Genomic DNA, 16,809 nt, shown 5'->3' with positions numbered 1-16,809 from the left:
CTTTCAGGGTTATTTTTGCACTGGAGTACAACAAATCCTCTGTGCTATGGGGCCAAGATGAAGATCCGTGTCACTGCATTCAGAAAAACTAACCTCTCGAGCTCAAGGAGAGCTGCTTCAGTTGGCAGTAGCATTAGGTGCTTTATTCTGTCTGGAACAGCCTTGAGAGGGCAAACAAAACCTCTGCGCTGTGGCTCTTGTTTCCAAAGGCTCTCTGCAGGAAGGGCTGCTGGCGATTGTGTGTTTTGTTGTTGGGTTTTTTTCTCTGTGAGCCAGAAACAGAGCCCAAAATTTGCCTAAACGCCATCAGGCTGGGATGAGAATGGGGAGCAGCAATCCAAGGGACTCGGCAGTCCCAGCTCTGCCGAGCTCGGGGGGGGGGTGTAGGAAAGTCTTCTATTCAATGTGCTGTGGAACTGTTTCCAGATGCTCAGAGGGGATCATGGGGCTTTGATCTGGGATGTGGTGAAGGTGATGGGAGCAGTAGAGTTTGTTGCTTGCTTGTTGGGGTTTTTTTTGCCACCTGCAAGTGTTGGGGATGGTAAATGCCTGGGTGATGGCTGATGGAGGTTTTCCCCTGGCATGTTTGGTTGTCGGCAGTGTGCGGGTGTCCTTCACGGAGCCTGGGCATCCCAAAACGTCTCGAGAGCAGCCGCTGCCTCCGATCCCTACCCCAAGCGCCGTGCAGGCTTGGAGGCTGCGAGGATGACTTGGCAGTGATATATTTACTACAATTACCATCTCTCTTCCCAGAGGAGGAAAAAATAGATGAATAATATGTTTTGAAGGTGTCATGGAGTGAAAGCAAGAGAGGAGCTTGAGCCTGAACTTATGAATAACTTATAGGCTTCCTCCCTTCATGCAGTCACTCCATTTGGGCTTATCTTTCTCACCCGTAGGAGGTGTAATTAAAGGAGCAAAGCCGGGCATCCAGGCACACGGCGGCTGCCTGTGGGCACTCGTCTGTCTGGCTCCGTGTGTCCTGTGCACGCAAGGGCACAGGAGTGCAGAAATGCCTTTGTATGCAGACGTGGGCTGGGCTACGCATTGGGCTTTACAAACTTCCCCCCCTCAGCCCTTATCCTTCATTAAGAAAATGTTGTGCATAACTCATCTTTGATATTTTGGTATAACTGGTAGGAGGGTTTCTTTAACTCTCACCTCATGCAGTTGAAACTAGAAGCAGAAGTAACCCAGGATGGGGAAACGCTGCAAGAGGAAGGATGCAAGCCCTGCAACTGTTACTTAAAATTTGGGAGGTTTTTTCAGTTCTTGACACAGCTGGAAATTCCCTTCCTGACCTCATGCGGTGACTTAGCCTTTCCAAGTCTTATTTTTCTAGCCATAAAATGAGAAGTAATTTGCTCTTGTCTCAACACCTTTCTCTGCTTTCTCTATTTTGACTTTAAGAGCTCAAGGGAGGGACTGTTTTTTACTGGGTGTACATACAGAGTCTAACATAATGGAACCAGGATCTTATCAAAAGCTTGCGAATGCTATTGTAATGCATATAGTAATTATAGGTATGTATACGTAGGGATGATGAAAAAAAATCCAATGAAACATGGCATTTCCCTCTGGAAAAATGTTAGCGGAATAAAACCACGCCTGGGAGTATGTCAGTTCCAGCAAAAAATGTCTATTAAAAATTATGCAGTGCTGTTCAGCAAGGTCACAACGCTCCTTTTAGAGCCAGTAAGAGGTTTCATTTCAAAGCAGCATGTCACTTCTTTTTTTCCCCCGCTGCAGACTTTTAGCTAAGGTGTTGTATTTTAGTCTTTTATTCAGATTTGGGGAGGGAGGGGGGAAAAAAAAATCTCATCTAAAATTTTGCAGAAATTTCTGCCCAAAGCGGCCTTATGCAGCTGGATGTGCATGGAGGTGTGGTATCCCTGTTTAACACCATATATATGTGTGATTTCCAATGAATAATTTCTTCCCCCTGTCCCCCTATCTCGGGAGTGCAGCCCTGCTATCTGTATGTTCATATCAGCCCCGCATGTAGATATGTATGAGCGTAATGGATATTAGGCATTTATTGCAAGGCATTCTGTTGAACATCACCTGCTGTTCAACATGAAAAGTTGATGTTCCACAAAGCCACAAGCCGAAGGCTCCTTAAGAGCTGTTCTGGTGCATCGGGTAAATATACGTGCTCGGAACAAGCACTGTGTGAATTAATAATGCATAGAGCAAATCTGTAGGAAGAACAGCTACTGCATAGGGCCTTCTTATAAACTGCTCTCTCTGCTTAGGCAAATAGACAGGGAAGTTGTGTTTTTTAAAGCATAATGGGTAGGTAATAAACCAAAGTAACCTAATCAACTGCTTCCAGCTGCTCTAAGTACGGTAGCTGGCTTGGCAGCCAGGGTCAAATTTGGAAGCGTTGTGAAAGTTGGTAAAAATTATGTGGCATGTTGCATTATTGTAGGTAACTTGCCTTGATGGAGTAGTGGGGAAGCAGTGGAGAGGATGAGATGATGTCATAGTGGTAGGAATTCTTATCCCCTACCAAGGTCTCCCCATGTAAAATGTATCAGCTGGAGGTTTCTGGGGCAGTGACAGGTTTGAGCTGGAGGAACAGCCTCTCACTCCAAAAAGAACATTGATTTGAGCGTGTCCAGAGAAGGGCAACGGAGCTGGGGCAGGGTCTGGAGCACAGGTCTGCTGGGGAGCGGCTGGGGGAACTGGGGGGGTTCAGTCTGGAGAAGAGGAGGCTGAGGGGAGACCTCCTGGCCCTCTGCAACTCCCTGCCAGGAGGGGGCAGAGAGGGGGGATGAGTCTCTGGAGCCAAGGCCCCAGCGCCAGGCCCCGAGGGAATGGCCTCAAGCTGCCCAGGGCAGGGTCAGGCTGGCTCTGAGGAAGGATTTCTGTGCAGAAGGGGCTGTTGGGCGTTGGAATGGGCTGCCCAGGGCAGGGGGGGAGTCCCCGGGATCCCTGGGGGGGTTGAAGAGTCGGGCTGAGCCAGCGCTGAGGGATCTGGGGAAGTTGGGAACGGTCAGGGTGAGGGTCATGGTTGGGCTGGAGGAGCTTCAAGGGCTTTTCCAACCTTGATGACACTGTTATCACGAGATGGGTAGGATCAGATAGCAAATAAAGGTTCTTTGGGGTATTTAGTTCCTGAGAAATATCCTGCTGAATATGCAGCCAGGACTGTGTCACTAGCAGTGCCATTGCCATTAGCTCTTCCCATCCTAATGAGGTGGGAGTTGTGCAGGCACTGGTGAGCTGTAGGCTGCTCCTGGGGGTACCATGAAATGGTGGTGGAGAGCTCTGGATCAGTCTGACCTCCTCATGGTCTATGGTTTGAACAAAGACTTGGCAGAGGAAAAGGAAGGAGTGCTGAAAGCTTTACGCCTGCTGTTTTGGCGAGACCCCTGTGAAAACTGATGGATGATGGCAGCAGAGATCTTGGGGGGAAACCCAAAGATGGGGGAAATGCATGTCCCTGGTTGGGGACAAGGTGACCCTTTGGCTGGTGGTAGGGACAAGCAGGGATCAGACAGGGCTGTTGGGGACATCCAACTGGTGCTGCTGATCCCTCCTCAGCTGCTGACTTGTGAGGTGTGGATCATTTTTTTTTTTGTCCCTCTTGGGAGGTCCCATCAACAGGTCCTGGTGGTGGTTTGTCACCTTCCCTCACAGAATGGCTGGCCCAGATCTGACTTGGAGAGTCTCTCTGGGTAGCAGTGATAGAGGGGAGAGGGAGAAACACAGCTGGATTTTTCTAAGAGTTTGCAGCCAAATCTTCTTCTGAATTGCAAAGTGAACAGCTCAGATTTTGGAAGCCTCTGAGGAGGAATAAATACAAAAAGCCAAGATACCTTTTTTCCTTTGTCATTTTTCTGCCTATAAAGTTGTTTTAAGGGGTTGTGAGTCACCTCAAGCAACAAAATGAGCCATCCTTACCACCACTGAAAATAATGAATATTTAACAAGATATTATTTATTTAGGTTGTGTCAAATAGGAGTCTCGGGGTTCAGTGCTTGTAATATTCTCCATCTTGGATAACAGCTGAAAAAAATATAAGGTTTTGTTTGGGTTTGAGGACCTTTCTGATGTAGGCATGTTGGTGTCACGCTCTTGACGTTGAGCTGTGGTATGGACAGATGTGGTGGTGTTGGGTATCTTGAGTTGGAGAAAGGTCTCTCGTTTCTGTTGTTGCAAAATAAGCACCAGAAATTGGTGTGTGGAATGGAATTTAAGTAACAGGAGCATGTTCAAACCCAAGCAAGTGGCCCAGATGCTGCTCAGAGCAGGGGATACCTTGGTGTGAGGAATCGGATGAGCATGGTTACAGCAGGGGGAAAAAAAAAAATAATAATAAAAAATATATATAAGCCTTGATCTGGTGTAAGAGTAGACTTCTGCTACAAATGGAAGAGTTATTCCCTATTAAATTTGCTTTTAGAGGAATTTCCATGGGAGATCAGCCCCACAGGAGGATGGTGTGGGGGCTCGCTGATGTGGGGGTGCAGTGGGGTGTCCCTCCCATCGTCATGCAGGTGGTGAAACTGAGGGTACGGCTGGGGTCACCCCGGGGGGGGTGCGGGGGTCACTCCTGGAGGGGGGGGTGGGGGGGTCGCCCCTCTTTCCCCAAGCGGGGAAGGGCAGTGGTGGGGGAGCCCCTCGGTGCGGGTGCCGGCGGAGGGGGGGGTGTGTGCGGATGCCGAAGGGGGGGTGCGGGTGCCGGGGGGGCGCGGGGGGGCCCCGCAGCCAATGAGTGCGGCGCGGGGGAGGGCTGCGTGCGCGGCCGGCGGCGTGTTGCAGCCGGGCGGCGTGTGCGGGCCGGAGCGGCGGGCACGGCAGCGCCTGTCCCTCGCACCTTGCAACCCCTTCCAACCCCCCCTTCCCCCCCTTTTTTTATTTTTTTTTTTCCCTCCCCCACCCTGCGGTGCCTTTTTTTCCTTTTTTTTTTTTTTTTTTGGTTCCCCCCCCCTTTTCCTTCCTGCGCTTTGCTCCGGGAAACGCTGGATTTTAAACCTCTCCCCGGCAGGCAGTGAAGGGGGGTGGGGGGGTGGGGGGAAGGAGAGGAGAGGAAAGGAAAAAAAAAAAAAACGCAGCCCGCGGTGAAACATGGCCCAGGCGAAAATGCACCACCCCGTCTCTTGGGTGATCTTCGCCGGGATGGCCGCTCTCCTCCTCTCCCAAGGTAGGGCCGGGCGGGGATGCTGCGGGGGATGCGGGCGGGGGGGTGCGCGGCCCCACTTGGGGGGTGTGGGGGGGGGACGGGGGACTGAGGAACCCTCCCGGAGCGGGGGCAGAGCTGGGAGAGGGTCCCCAACCCGCTGTTAAGTTGCGGGGGGGGTGTGCGGATGCGGGTACGGCACGACCGCATCTCCCCAGTCATGCCCCCCCCTTCCCCCGGGGCGCCGGGCTGTGGGGGAACTTCTCCCATGGCGCAGCAGCCCTCGTGCTGATTTTTTTTTTGGGGGGGGGGTGTGGGGGTGTGGGAAGCCGGTGCTGGCAGACTCGGCCATCTCAACTTAGTTCCTGCAGGAGCAATGCATCCAACAGGCTGGGGGGGGGGCCCTCTGTGCTGCGCCCCCGCCCCCCCCCCCCCCCCCCCCCTTGCATTGCCGGACCCGTCTGCAAGGTCGTCCCAAAAACTCGGTGTAGCCTCGGCTCCTGCCCGTCCTCCACCCCCCCCGGGCTGGGGAGTTGGGAAGTCCTTGTCCAGCCTGTCCCGGCTGCCTGCCCACCCCCCCGGGAATGGTGCCTCGGTTGGGGGGGGCTGTGCCAAAAAGAGCAAAAAGCAAGGGGGAGAAGATGGGGTGGCGGGGGGGAAGGAGGACGCAAGAGCCAGCCCCATCTGGCCGGGAGCGCCGAGCCTGTCAGCTCGCGTTAGTCTCCTCGCAGCCATCTGGAGGGGCCGTGGGAGTGGGGTTATCCCGGGGGGGGCACATCCTGCACCGGGCCGCCTGTGGGGCTGGGAAGGGGAGATGCGTCCCGGGGATGAAAAGGGGGGCGGGTGGGCTGCAATGCATCGTGGCCGGAGTGCGCCCAGCCCCACCGCGGGTGGTACCCGGGGCTTTGCGGGGGTTGGAGGCACCCCTGGGGGGGTGATGGAGGCACCCCTGTGTGTGTGCGGGGGGGGGGCGATGTGTGGATGCAGCCTCCTGCGTGGGGAAGGGGAGAGCACCCCTGCGCCGCCCCGGTGCCCGCCGAGGGATGGGGACAGGGTTTGGGTACCCCCATGCCCAAATCCATCCCTGCCTGGTGTGTCCCCCCCCGTCCCCCCCCCTTTCAGCCGAGGTGCTCTGCAGCAGCACTCGGGTGGGGTGTGAAGACCCTGCCTGCGTGGGGCAGGGGGGCTGCCCGGGCCGGGCTGGGGGGCGGTGTGAGCCGGTGGAGCGGGGGGGGGATGCCCGGCCCCCATCTCCGCTCAAACTTCTCTCTCCTGGGCAGGCTGGGCCCGCTCTTGCCGAGAGCCACCCCTGCCATATCGACCGGCGCGGGCTGCTTAGCATGCACAGCACACGCCAAGGCATTTCTCCTCTTCGCCTTCCTCCCTCTCTCCCTCCTCCAGCGCTCTCCTTCGCCCAGGGTTGCTGCTCGGGATGCTGGCATCCCCCCATCCCTGCTCCCGAGGGGGGGTTCTGGGGACGGGAGCCCTGACCCCCTCGGCTGCCGCCTCTGCAGGGACCACAGGATGGGGGCGAAGCTGCCTTTCCCCTTCTTATTTCTCCTACCCAGTATTTCTGCTTCATTTATTTATTTATTTTGCTAATGCTTGCCTTTGGCTCCTGACTTGGCTTCTTTGCAGTCTTACCCCCTGCCTCTGGTCATCTCTCATGCCTCCTCTCCCAGCTCCCATCAAAGCTTACAGATCAGAAAGTAGTTGGGTTTTTTCCTTTATTTTTTAATCTCCTCGGCAGCAGAGCGGTGGGGAGGAATGCACTGCCTCCTCAAACAAACAAAACAAAACAAAAAATCCCCCCTCTGCCTTGCAGGAGTCTGCTGTGGGTGCCAGAAGTCCCTGAGTCACCGCTGGGGTGGGGGGAAGCCGGGAGCTGCCTTGCACCGTGGGCTGGGGGGGGGACGGGGGGGACACGACACCCAGAGCAGAGCTGTGGGATGCTGAGCAAAGTTTTGCCCAGGGCAGCCTTGGGTAGCAAAAATTTGGGGCTGGGAGATGGGTATGCTGGGTTGTCGGAGGGAAGGACTCCCCCTGGGAGGTTTTCTTGCATAATTGTATTTAAAAGAGTCATTAAAAGAAACCTTAAAAAAATCTAGCAAAAATAATTTTGCTTTTCAACAAAAAACTTTGAGGGAGTTATGAGAAATTGGGGGTTGTTCAGCCCCGAAGGTGGTATATAGTTATGTATGCATTGTCACATAGTTCCATGAACTCTGATACAGTGGGGTTTTTTTTGAATTTTTAACTTTTCTCTCTTGCTTGTTACACAAAAGTGGAGCTGGCTTGTGTTTGAAAATGCGAAAATTATTGTCATGCAAGAAAACTGTGTTTTAGACAAATCTACTACAAATAGCTCAAGAGATCTGTGCTGCCCTCTGCAGCAGTTTATCAATACTCCAGGTCATTTACCTATTTACAGCCAAACAAACAATAAGAAGAGTGGTTTGTGAGTGTGCTTGAGAGTAAAATGGAGCGTCAAGTGGGATAATTCGCAAGTGCTTGACCACCTGCATTTGTGAAAACCTCCTGAAGTCCTCCAAGTTTTGCAGATTCACTGTTGGCTTTCTGGAAAGTGCCCCCCCCCCCCCCCCCCCCCAAAACGGGGGTTGTTGAGTGTGGTGTCCTAGGAAGGAGCCGTGTGAGCCTCAAATTTGCAGTTTTCCAGGGAGCTGTTGCTGCCTCCGGGCTGTTGGTGGGAGAGACCAAGGCCGGAGCCCTTGCTCGGACGCTGCATCTCTGTGGGAAGAAGATGCGAGTGTCCATCCCATGGCCGCAGGTCCCCAGCCGTGCCTTGGGGAAAGGACCTGGGAAGAGGGAGGCTGTGAAGGGCTGGGATAGCCCCGGGCATCAGGGAGTGGCTAGTTGGCAACACAACTCTCATTGGGTTTGCTGTGGTTTTTTCTTGCACGATTTTTAAATAGCACCAGTGACTATTCTAGAGTGTATTTAAGGACCCAACAGCAGTGTTTTCTCTCTTCCCGTCTTTCAAAGACGTGGTCTTGCCTCTGCCTGGTGTCCCTGACTTGCACCCAGCTGGTTTGCTTGAGGAAGAGGAGGGCTTGAGGAAAAATCCCACCCCAGCACTCGGGAGTGGAAGAGAGAAGAAAACTCTTTACTCAACCATGCGTAAAAGGATTAACCAGGCTAAAAGGTCATAGAAGATTTAGCTGGGCCTTTAGCATCAGTAAGCCAAGAATTATGGGAATTTGATTTACAAATTAGCATAAAGACCTTATTCTAATAAGCATACAAGCTGAAATAGGTATGTAAAATAATAGCATATGTCAACATCATACACGGGGTGTTTCTCATCCGAGAGAATTATTCGCTCCGTCAATGCGGCTGGGTTGCAGATAACTCCCCAGCGGAGACACGGGCTGCACTCGGGTGTGATGGAAAGGCTGGATCTGCCCTGGAGACACGGCTGCAGGGAGGAGCAGGAGCTGCTTCCCCTCGGGAAGGGCAGGATTTGGGAACTCCGGGTGGGTCGGGGCTCTGCATCCCGGGAGGACTTTTTCTTGGCGAAGGCAGGAGGGGGAAACCTTCTGGCAGTTCGTGCAAGAAGGTAATTGTGTTAATGAATGTGTATAAGAAAAATTATGTGTATCGACATCTTTCTGTGAATACCCGGATTTATTGTTCCCTGGGGAAAATATTGGATGTGACTTCATGGTGGATAATAGTTACCGTGCAGGTCAATAAAATGTGATATTCACCCCAACAGCAGAAAATAGCTATTTAATAGGTAATAACAGTAATAATCAATACCTACATGATTAGATAACCCAGTTATGTGTAGTACATAAAAGGAGGGGAATGCGTGCTGGTTACTCAATGGCCTGATTTGGAGCGTTGCTGAACATCCGTCATTCCTGTTGATTTTAACCAAATCTGCAAGTAGGTATCCGGCACCTTTGGAAATCAGGCCACCACATGGGATTAATTGACACTTTTTTTTTAAGACTCAGCAGTGTAAACAGGAACCCAAGCAGACCTTTGCCACTGGGAAGATGCTTTTGAAAGCAGGGTTGTGTTGTGCAAGAACGTGAGATGGCACCTAAAACCCTGGGTTGGTGCTTGGGATCTTGGCTTGGGCAGTGGCTCTGCCATGGGCGCTCTGTGACACTGTACATGGGGTTTTCCATGTGTGGGGTATTGCTGCTTTCCCGGGAGCATCCCCCTGCTGATTTGGTCACGCAGGGGTGAGCAGATCAAATACAGCAAGGAGTAAACTGGGGGTTGCTCTATGCTGTGTGTATGGGGAGATCTCCATCAGATGAGTCGTTTGTACTGAGATACCTGATAGCGTGGCGTGGTGGGGAACACGGCCTGGAGTTGGTTCATGCTGTACCTGCAATAGGTTTAGGAGCCCCAGTTGAGGTGTAGAGGTGTGCAGGATCCTGTGCACGCTTCCACGTGTTTCAGGGCGTGTGCTTGCTTGCTGTTCTTAAAGTGCAGGGAGGGAGAAGGTGGCTGTGGTTATCTAGGGTGGGATAGGTGATGAAGCAGACCTGGGCTGTGTGGTCGAGGAGGTATGGGGCTGGGACTCTTTGGCTGGCCAAGAGGAGATGAATAGGAGTTTGACAAGCAAAGAAGATCAAGCGGTAGTTGTGAGCTTGAAAAAAAACCAAACAACCCTCAAGTACGACTAGATTTCTGAAGCATCATAGGGACCATCCCAACCAGCTCAAAACAGACTTATCTATCCCTGTTTACAAGACTTGCTTCTGGGTGCTTTGGAGCCTGCAACCAGTTCTGGGATGTCCTAGCGCGTAGCAAAAGCTGCTTTTCCTTTATCCACGTAGGCATTTTGGCCATTATAGTAAGCCTGGCTTTTTTTTTTTTTCTGTCTTCCTCTTGTGCCAAACATGATTTGTGGATGAGACAAGTGCATTCAGTATTGGAAGTGTCTGCTTCGTGTATTTTTTTCTTGCAGCTTTTGCTTAAAAATATCCATATTGTGATTCCCCCTATTTTATTTTTTCCCTATGGGGACAAAAAATTGATCAGTTGACAGATCTAGGTCAAGTTAGCAAGCAGGGTTTTCTGTGATAAACCAGGGTGGAGGTGGAGGGGGAGAGCTCACCAGCTTGCTTCCCAGGCAACTCGCAGTCAGACAGCGGAGGTGGGCTCCAGCCTTCCTCCGCAGCCTGTGAAGCACCACGTGGGGAGTATCTTTCTGGCCATGGGGATCGTAAAAAAACACAAAACAAAAACCAAAAAAAAACCCAAAACCTTTTGCATGTATCTTTCCTTCCCAAACTTCAGTAGTAGCGGGAAAGAGGAAAATTCTCTTTGCTTGTTCGCCAGTTGAAGGGATGCCTTACCAGAGCAAAGCTTTAAAGAGGGTAAATATGACTTTTTTTTTCGGTGTTACTGTTGGTGCTGCTTTGATGTGCAGTGGCAAATTTCCCATTAGACTCTGTGGGACTCAAATGTGATCCGTCTCAGCTGTTCATGGCAAAGGCTTGCAGCTGCCTCGGAGCTGCAACTTGGACTTGGAGTTAAGCTCTTTGTTTCAAATAGGGGCCAAAAGGAGCAAGGTGCCAGGTTTTGGGAAGTCCAAGCCGTACTGCTGTCTCCCATTTTCAGCCAGCATCCTGTACCTCCTCACGTGGGTCTTTCCATGCCTTTAATAGCTTTAAGAAGCAAAAACCAAAGTTGCTGAGGGTGAGCTCTCTGCTGCTTCATCCTTTGGGGCACCCTGATCCCCAGGGGCCTCCAACCCTTTTGTGGGTGCCGGTGCATCCTCTGGCCATCACATACATACCCTGTGCTCCCGGCACATTTGGAGCCGTGGCTGCTATTCTGGAGAAGCTAGCCACCTCCCTCCTCCTTCCCGAAGCACGCACCTTGCTCTTGGTTAATAATAAATCAGAGGTGCTGCCTTTGCCGTGCTCTGTTATCTCCCACCATGAAGGATATCATGGTTTTTTGATGCGCTTACAGTTAATATGTTCAGTGCTGAAAGCTGCTGTAAATTAATTGACCTCTTGACCCCCTTGTCCTGTTGACTGTTCCCACTAAAGACAGTGCTGGGTTCTTGGCATCCTCCCCCTGCCGCTTTCCCTTCCTCCGACTCCTCCACCTCCTGCATGCTTTGCTTACTAATCAGGGGGGGGCGAAAAAGGCCCTCTCTGAGCAGGGCTTCATCCAGCCGAGGAGCCACGGCTCCAAAATCCTTTGTAGCAGCCGTGTGGGGCAGCCAGGATCCCGGGGACCCATGGTGCATAAATTATTGGTGGTTGGAGTATTCCCTGTGCAGCACTGGGGAGGCGGTGATGGAAGCTGGCACCAGCATCCTCTGCTGTCCCTCGGGGCTGGGGACAGAGTCATGTAGCTGCTGCCAAGCTGAAAAGTCCCAGTGTGGCCCCGAGGACCTCCTGGAGGTGGGTGGACTTCAGCATCGGTGGGGAGCACGGGTGCTCAGTACTCTGTCCACCTAGTGAGCTCTGGCTCATGCCAAGCTCTTAATTTTGGAGCTGTGGTGGCTTGCGGGGAGGATGGGAGTGGGTCCTTGGTGAAGTTTTGCTGAGAAGGGACAGAAAAAGATGATGTGAGCCTGGAGGTCCTGGATTGGGACATGGGTCCTGAGTTCATGTCCTTTGTTTGTCCTGCAGGGATTTGGCCTCATTAAATGGTCCTTCCCCTTCCTTGCTTGGCCGTGCACTCCATAAGGATACCAGCTGTCCTGCCCTTCTGTCTGGCCTAGCTAACCTGGATTTAGGGATCTTTCACCCCCCGCTATATAATTATACATCACTGAGCACGGGGAAACCCTCATTTAGCCTGGAAAGGAGCTTGTGATACTCTGCCCGTGTGGCGGGTTCACATCCTGTGACTCGCGAGGGGAGACGGCAGCTGCTAAAAAGTGGGAAATGCCACAGGAAATTGTGTAATATTAGAAATGAAGCGGAGTGGGTTTTTTATTTATTCCAAAACGGACTAAAGTAGAACAATTGCAAATTCCCAGTGAAAGTAAATTCTCGGAAAAATATGCATTGATTTTTTGAAGTATTTTTGTTCTGATTCGGAGCTTGCAGAAGCTTTACAAAGTTGTGAAGTGATTTCAAACAGAAAAAAAGAGATCCGAAGGCTGTATTCCAGCAGTATCAAAAGAGCCTGGAGTCTTGAGCCTCGTTACTTTTTTTTTATTGTTACTTCTTCAAAACAGATCCTTTGCTAATGTTTTGATTTTGCCAGAAACAGCATTCTTGATTTAAAGAACTGGTTTGAAAGCCAAATCTGACCTGCCTCATTGGAAGTGTGACAGGCACTTGAAGCAAAGCAAGGTTCATTAATATTGTAATATTATCTTTCTGTTTAAGTGTTGGGTTTTTTTCTCCCCCCCATCTTGTGGGAGTTATCTGGTGAATATCACTAAGTTCCTGGGTTGGTTTGGTTGTTTTCTAGCTTTTATTCTCTGTCTGCAGGACAGATGGTATTTATAGATCAGAGGGTGCCTGCTTTAGACTTCATTTTTTTGCGAAGTCAATCCCCAAAGCCAGCACCGGGGTTTTTGATAGCGGGCCAAGGCGCAGGAGAGCGGCAGGGCTGGCTGGCAAGAGGTGAAATTGGATTTAGCGTGAGTGACATGTCTCTTAATGAAGCCCTTTCTGGAACAAGGCTGGCGAGGAGCGGGAGCCATTAGAGGCCGGTGGGTAATGGCGAAGCCAAAACTGTGTTGTCATTGAAGACCACATTTAAAAAATTGTATTATTTATTGTTTACCTTTTTGTGCGGCTTTTCTGCACGTCAGCGGTTCCCATTGTACCTTTTGGGCTTCAAAACCTGACATCACATTAGCAGCCGGCTCCAAAGCCCCCAAATAATGCATAAACTATGATTATTCCTTCTGATCCACTTGTGTTTATGTAAATGGCTTGAAAAGCGGTTTTCAGCTTATTTCAGAAGCTTAAGGGATTCATACCAAGCCTATTATTGAAAAATCAGAAAGTGAAAAGCAACTTCTGAGACAAGGAATTAGCAACTCAATGGCAGCATACGTACCGCTGGCTGTACGGGATCCGGCTGTACCGCAGCTGGGAATTCCCCCAGGATTCAAAATTTAAAACATGGGAATTTCCCCGTGATTCGAAAATTCAACAGCGTGGCAACAGGTTGTCGGGATTTGTGGGGAGGGGGGGACTCGAAGGAGGGTTGCAGTTACTCCAGGGGGGTGAGATCTGGGGTGGGAGGCTGGGGCTGGGGCTGGGCTGCAAACCACCGGTGGTGCTGGCGTTGGTGATGGGGTTTTTTGGCGGATGCTGTGCGTGAGGAGTGTCGCTCGGCTGACAACCCTGGCTCTGCATCCCGTGTGTCCCCAGTGTGGCTGTCCCCACCATGGTTGAGCCTTTCCCCCCTGTCCCATGAGAGATGGGAGCAGATGCAAATCCTCTTTGGGGCACTGGCCCCTTCCAGCCAGCCTTGCAGCATCTCATCCCTCCTCTCCTGCTTTTTTTTTTCCCTGGTTCGGTCCCTTTCCCCCTTCCTTATGTTAATTTCCCACCTGAGCACCAAGTACTTTATAAATAGCAAATCTGAAATGAATTTCCTAGCAGCAATCATTATCTCCCTCGACAGCCATTAAACATTCACACAAGCAGAGCAAAATGACAAAGGGGATTGATTTTTACAGTATGTTGGGGGGAGGTAGGAGAAAGGAAATATGTTGACAAGGCTTTTTTTTCTTTCCCCCCTCTCCACTCTCCCCTCCTTTCCAGTTCCTCTACCTTGAGGAATTTAAAATCACACAGCAACTCCTTTTTGAGACCAGGTTGGAAGGGGGTGGAAGAGTGCAAAGTTGGAAATAAATAAAAATAATTTTTCTTTTTTTAAAAAAAAAGCCCTATTCCGTTCTTCTGCCCCTGCAAGCCTCGCTCCAGTCGGTTGGCTGCGTGCGACTGGTAAACATGAAGTTAGTTATGTGGCCCTGGCTGCTGGGATGAATATGTCAGAGTTAATGCCTCCGAAGATGGAGGGGTGGGCTGGAGGGGATGGGGGGGCCCAATCTCTGCAGCCTTCTCAGCAGAATAAATGTGTTGATGCAATAGTTGGGAGCCGACGAGCTGCTGCTGTATGAGGCACTGTAGCTGAAAATTTAACTTTGATTTCAATTTTCATATTTGTCAGCAATAATTAGATTCAAGAAATGTTTTTGCCGCTGTTCTAAAATACTAATAAGTAGGAGCCTTTGTAGTATGGCTAATGGAGTCTTTTTTTTCCTAGTGGGCTAGAAAAATTCCATTAAAGGGAAAAGTCATACTATATTACCGTGCTTCAACATGCATTGACTTTGCTGCCACAGGAATATCTGCGCTGGGAGACAGCGGTCCTCGCCTCGAGCTGCGGGGATGGGGCCGGTGTCCCATGGCCCTGATCTGATGGGGCTTTTGGGGGGTGTGTGTGTTTGTGTGTGATGCTCTTTGGGGCAGCTGGAGGCTTTTGAAGTGCTCAGAGACGTTATTGTGGTGGTAGCCTGGCTCTGTCCAGCCTGTTTGCTGTGGCAGTTGGGTGCGTTTTTTTGGTGTTGCAAATTCCTGTGGGGTTTAAAGCCTCAGATCAATTAGGGGTCTCACCTTGTTGGCTCTATCAAAGGCAGAAAGCCCCTTTTTCCCCCTCCCCACCCTGCTGCCTGGATTTCCCTGGCGGCATGTGCCACGCTTTATCCCAGAACAACGCCGGAAAGAAAGGCGATATTAAATTTGCTGGCGATACGCACAGCAAATGGGGGAAGCTCTAAGTTGTGTCATTCTCAAGTTACTTCAGCCTATTAAGCAAACAAAAGCACTTGTGGAGTGAGAAATGGAAATGGCCAACACAGCCCGATTAATCCTGGATGTACAATTCCATTAATAAGCCAGCTTTTAATAGGTGGCTCTTTCCAGGAGCTGCTGGGACTAAGAATTGATGTATTCACTGTAATTGTATTGCAACTAATAGGATATGAAGAAAATTGTATGGAGAACCTGTTCCTTTGCCACCGTTTTCCAATCAGTTGAAATAATGCTTCCCCCTGGAAGAGCCCAGTGAGGTAATGATACTTAAATCTAAATAGGAACAGGAATATTTTTAATTTCAGTGGCAGGGATTTTAGCTTGTGCTTTTGCTTGCCCATAGAGAGGGCAGAAGCTGAAACAGCAGTTTGCAAAAATGCTGGAGAAAATAGGGATTTCAATCCCAATAGAAATGCCACATGGCTGGATACTGGGGCTGCTGCCCCGGGCTGGGCGATGGGATGTGGCAGCTGATGCTGGGAGCTATACTGGGTCTGGGAGCTTCCAGCTCTATCTGGAGAGTGAAGGGGGAGTTTTCTGGGTGCCCAGGCATGGGGCTGCCCCTCTGCCATCTCACCCAGAGCCTTTTGTTCTCTCCATTGGCAGCCAGAGGAGCTTTTACCCTCCGCAGTCGGTGTGGTTTGCTGGGAGAGCTCGTTAATGAGCCTGAGGTCCTCGCTCCATTCATCCCCTGTGTTTATTCAGACCCACGATCCCAGGGCTCTGACCATTTGCTTGATACTCTCTTTGCAATGAACGCTTGTTTTCATACCCTTGCAAAAACTCACCTCAAGCCTTGCAGAGTAAACGTACCTTTGTGGCTGCAACTCTGGGTCCTCACAGAATCATCTAGGTTGGAAAGGACCCTGGAGGTCGTCTAGTCCAACCATTCGCCTAGCACAGTTCCCACCTACAGCATATCCTTAAGCTCTAAATCGACCCTACTCTTGAACACCTCCAGGGATGGGGACTCCACCACCTCCCTGGGCAGCCCATTCCAATGCCCAACAACCCCTTCTGCAAATAAATCCTTCTAATATCTAGTTTGAACTTTCCCTGGCGCAACTTGAGGCCATTCCCTCTTGTCCCGTCGCTTTCTACTAGGCTAAAGAGGCTCAAACCCAGCTCTGTGCAGCTTCCTTTCAGGTAGCTGTGGAGGGTGATAAGGTCTCCCCTCAGCCTCCTCTTCTCCAGACTAAACACCCCCAGTTCCCTCAGCTGCTCTTCACAGGACATGTGTTCCAGACCCTGCACCAGCTCCGTTGCCCTTCTCTGGACATGTTCGAGTAACTCTTGTGTCCTTTTTGTAGTGAGGGGCCCAAAACTGCACACAGTAATCAAGATGCAGCCTCACTAGTGCCAAGTACAGGGGCAAGATCCCTTCCCTGTCCCTGCTGGCCACACTAATCCTGACACAAGCCAGGATGCCATCGGCCTTCTTGGCCCCCTGGGCACACTGCTGGCTCATTATCAATCCCCTCAGGTCCCTCTCTGACCGGCAGCTCTCCAGCCACTCCTCCCCAAGCCTGTAGCCCTGCTGGGGGTTGTTGTGGCCCAAGGGCAGCCCCTGGTATTTGGCCTCATGGAAGCTTGTGCAGTTGGGCTCAGCCCATGGCTCCAGCCTGTCCAGGTCTCTCTGCAGCCTCCCTACCCTCGAGCAGATCAACACTCCCACCCAACTGGGTGTCATCTGCAAACTGACTGAGGGTGCCCTCGATCCCCTTGTCCAGATCATCAATAAAGATGTTAAACAGGAGTGGCCCCAAAGCCGAGCTCTGGGGGACACCACTTGTGACCGGCCGCCAGCTGGATTTAACTCCATTTACCACAACTCTCTGGGCCTGGTCGTCCAGCCAGTTTTTAATCCAGCGAACTGTGCGATTGCCCAAACC

At 51.2% G+C, this 16,809-nt stretch overlaps 1 protein-coding gene across 1 annotated transcript in view; it reads left to right on the top strand.

The window, feature by feature from the left end:
- Positions 1-5,022: 5,022 nt before the first annotated feature.
- The window catches only part of LOC141970617 (protein CEPU-1), a 356,787-nt gene continuing 345,000 nt past the window's right edge, over positions 5,023-16,809 (top strand). Inside the window, exon 1 of the mRNA XM_074927294.1 lies at positions 5,023-5,153. Within this exon, the coding sequence (XP_074783395.1) occupies positions 5,078-5,153 (76 nt within the window). The 5' untranslated portion in view covers positions 5,023-5,077. The remainder of the gene's footprint in view (positions 5,154-16,809) is intronic.

The sequence above is a fragment of the Athene noctua genome, chromosome 26 (assembly GCF_965140245.1).
Source record: "Athene noctua chromosome 26, bAthNoc1.hap1.1, whole genome shotgun sequence".
NCBI lineage: Eukaryota > Metazoa > Chordata > Aves > Strigiformes > Strigidae > Athene > Athene noctua.
Note: the sequence above shows the minus strand (reverse complement) of the source record. Positions and strands in the feature narration are given on the sequence as shown.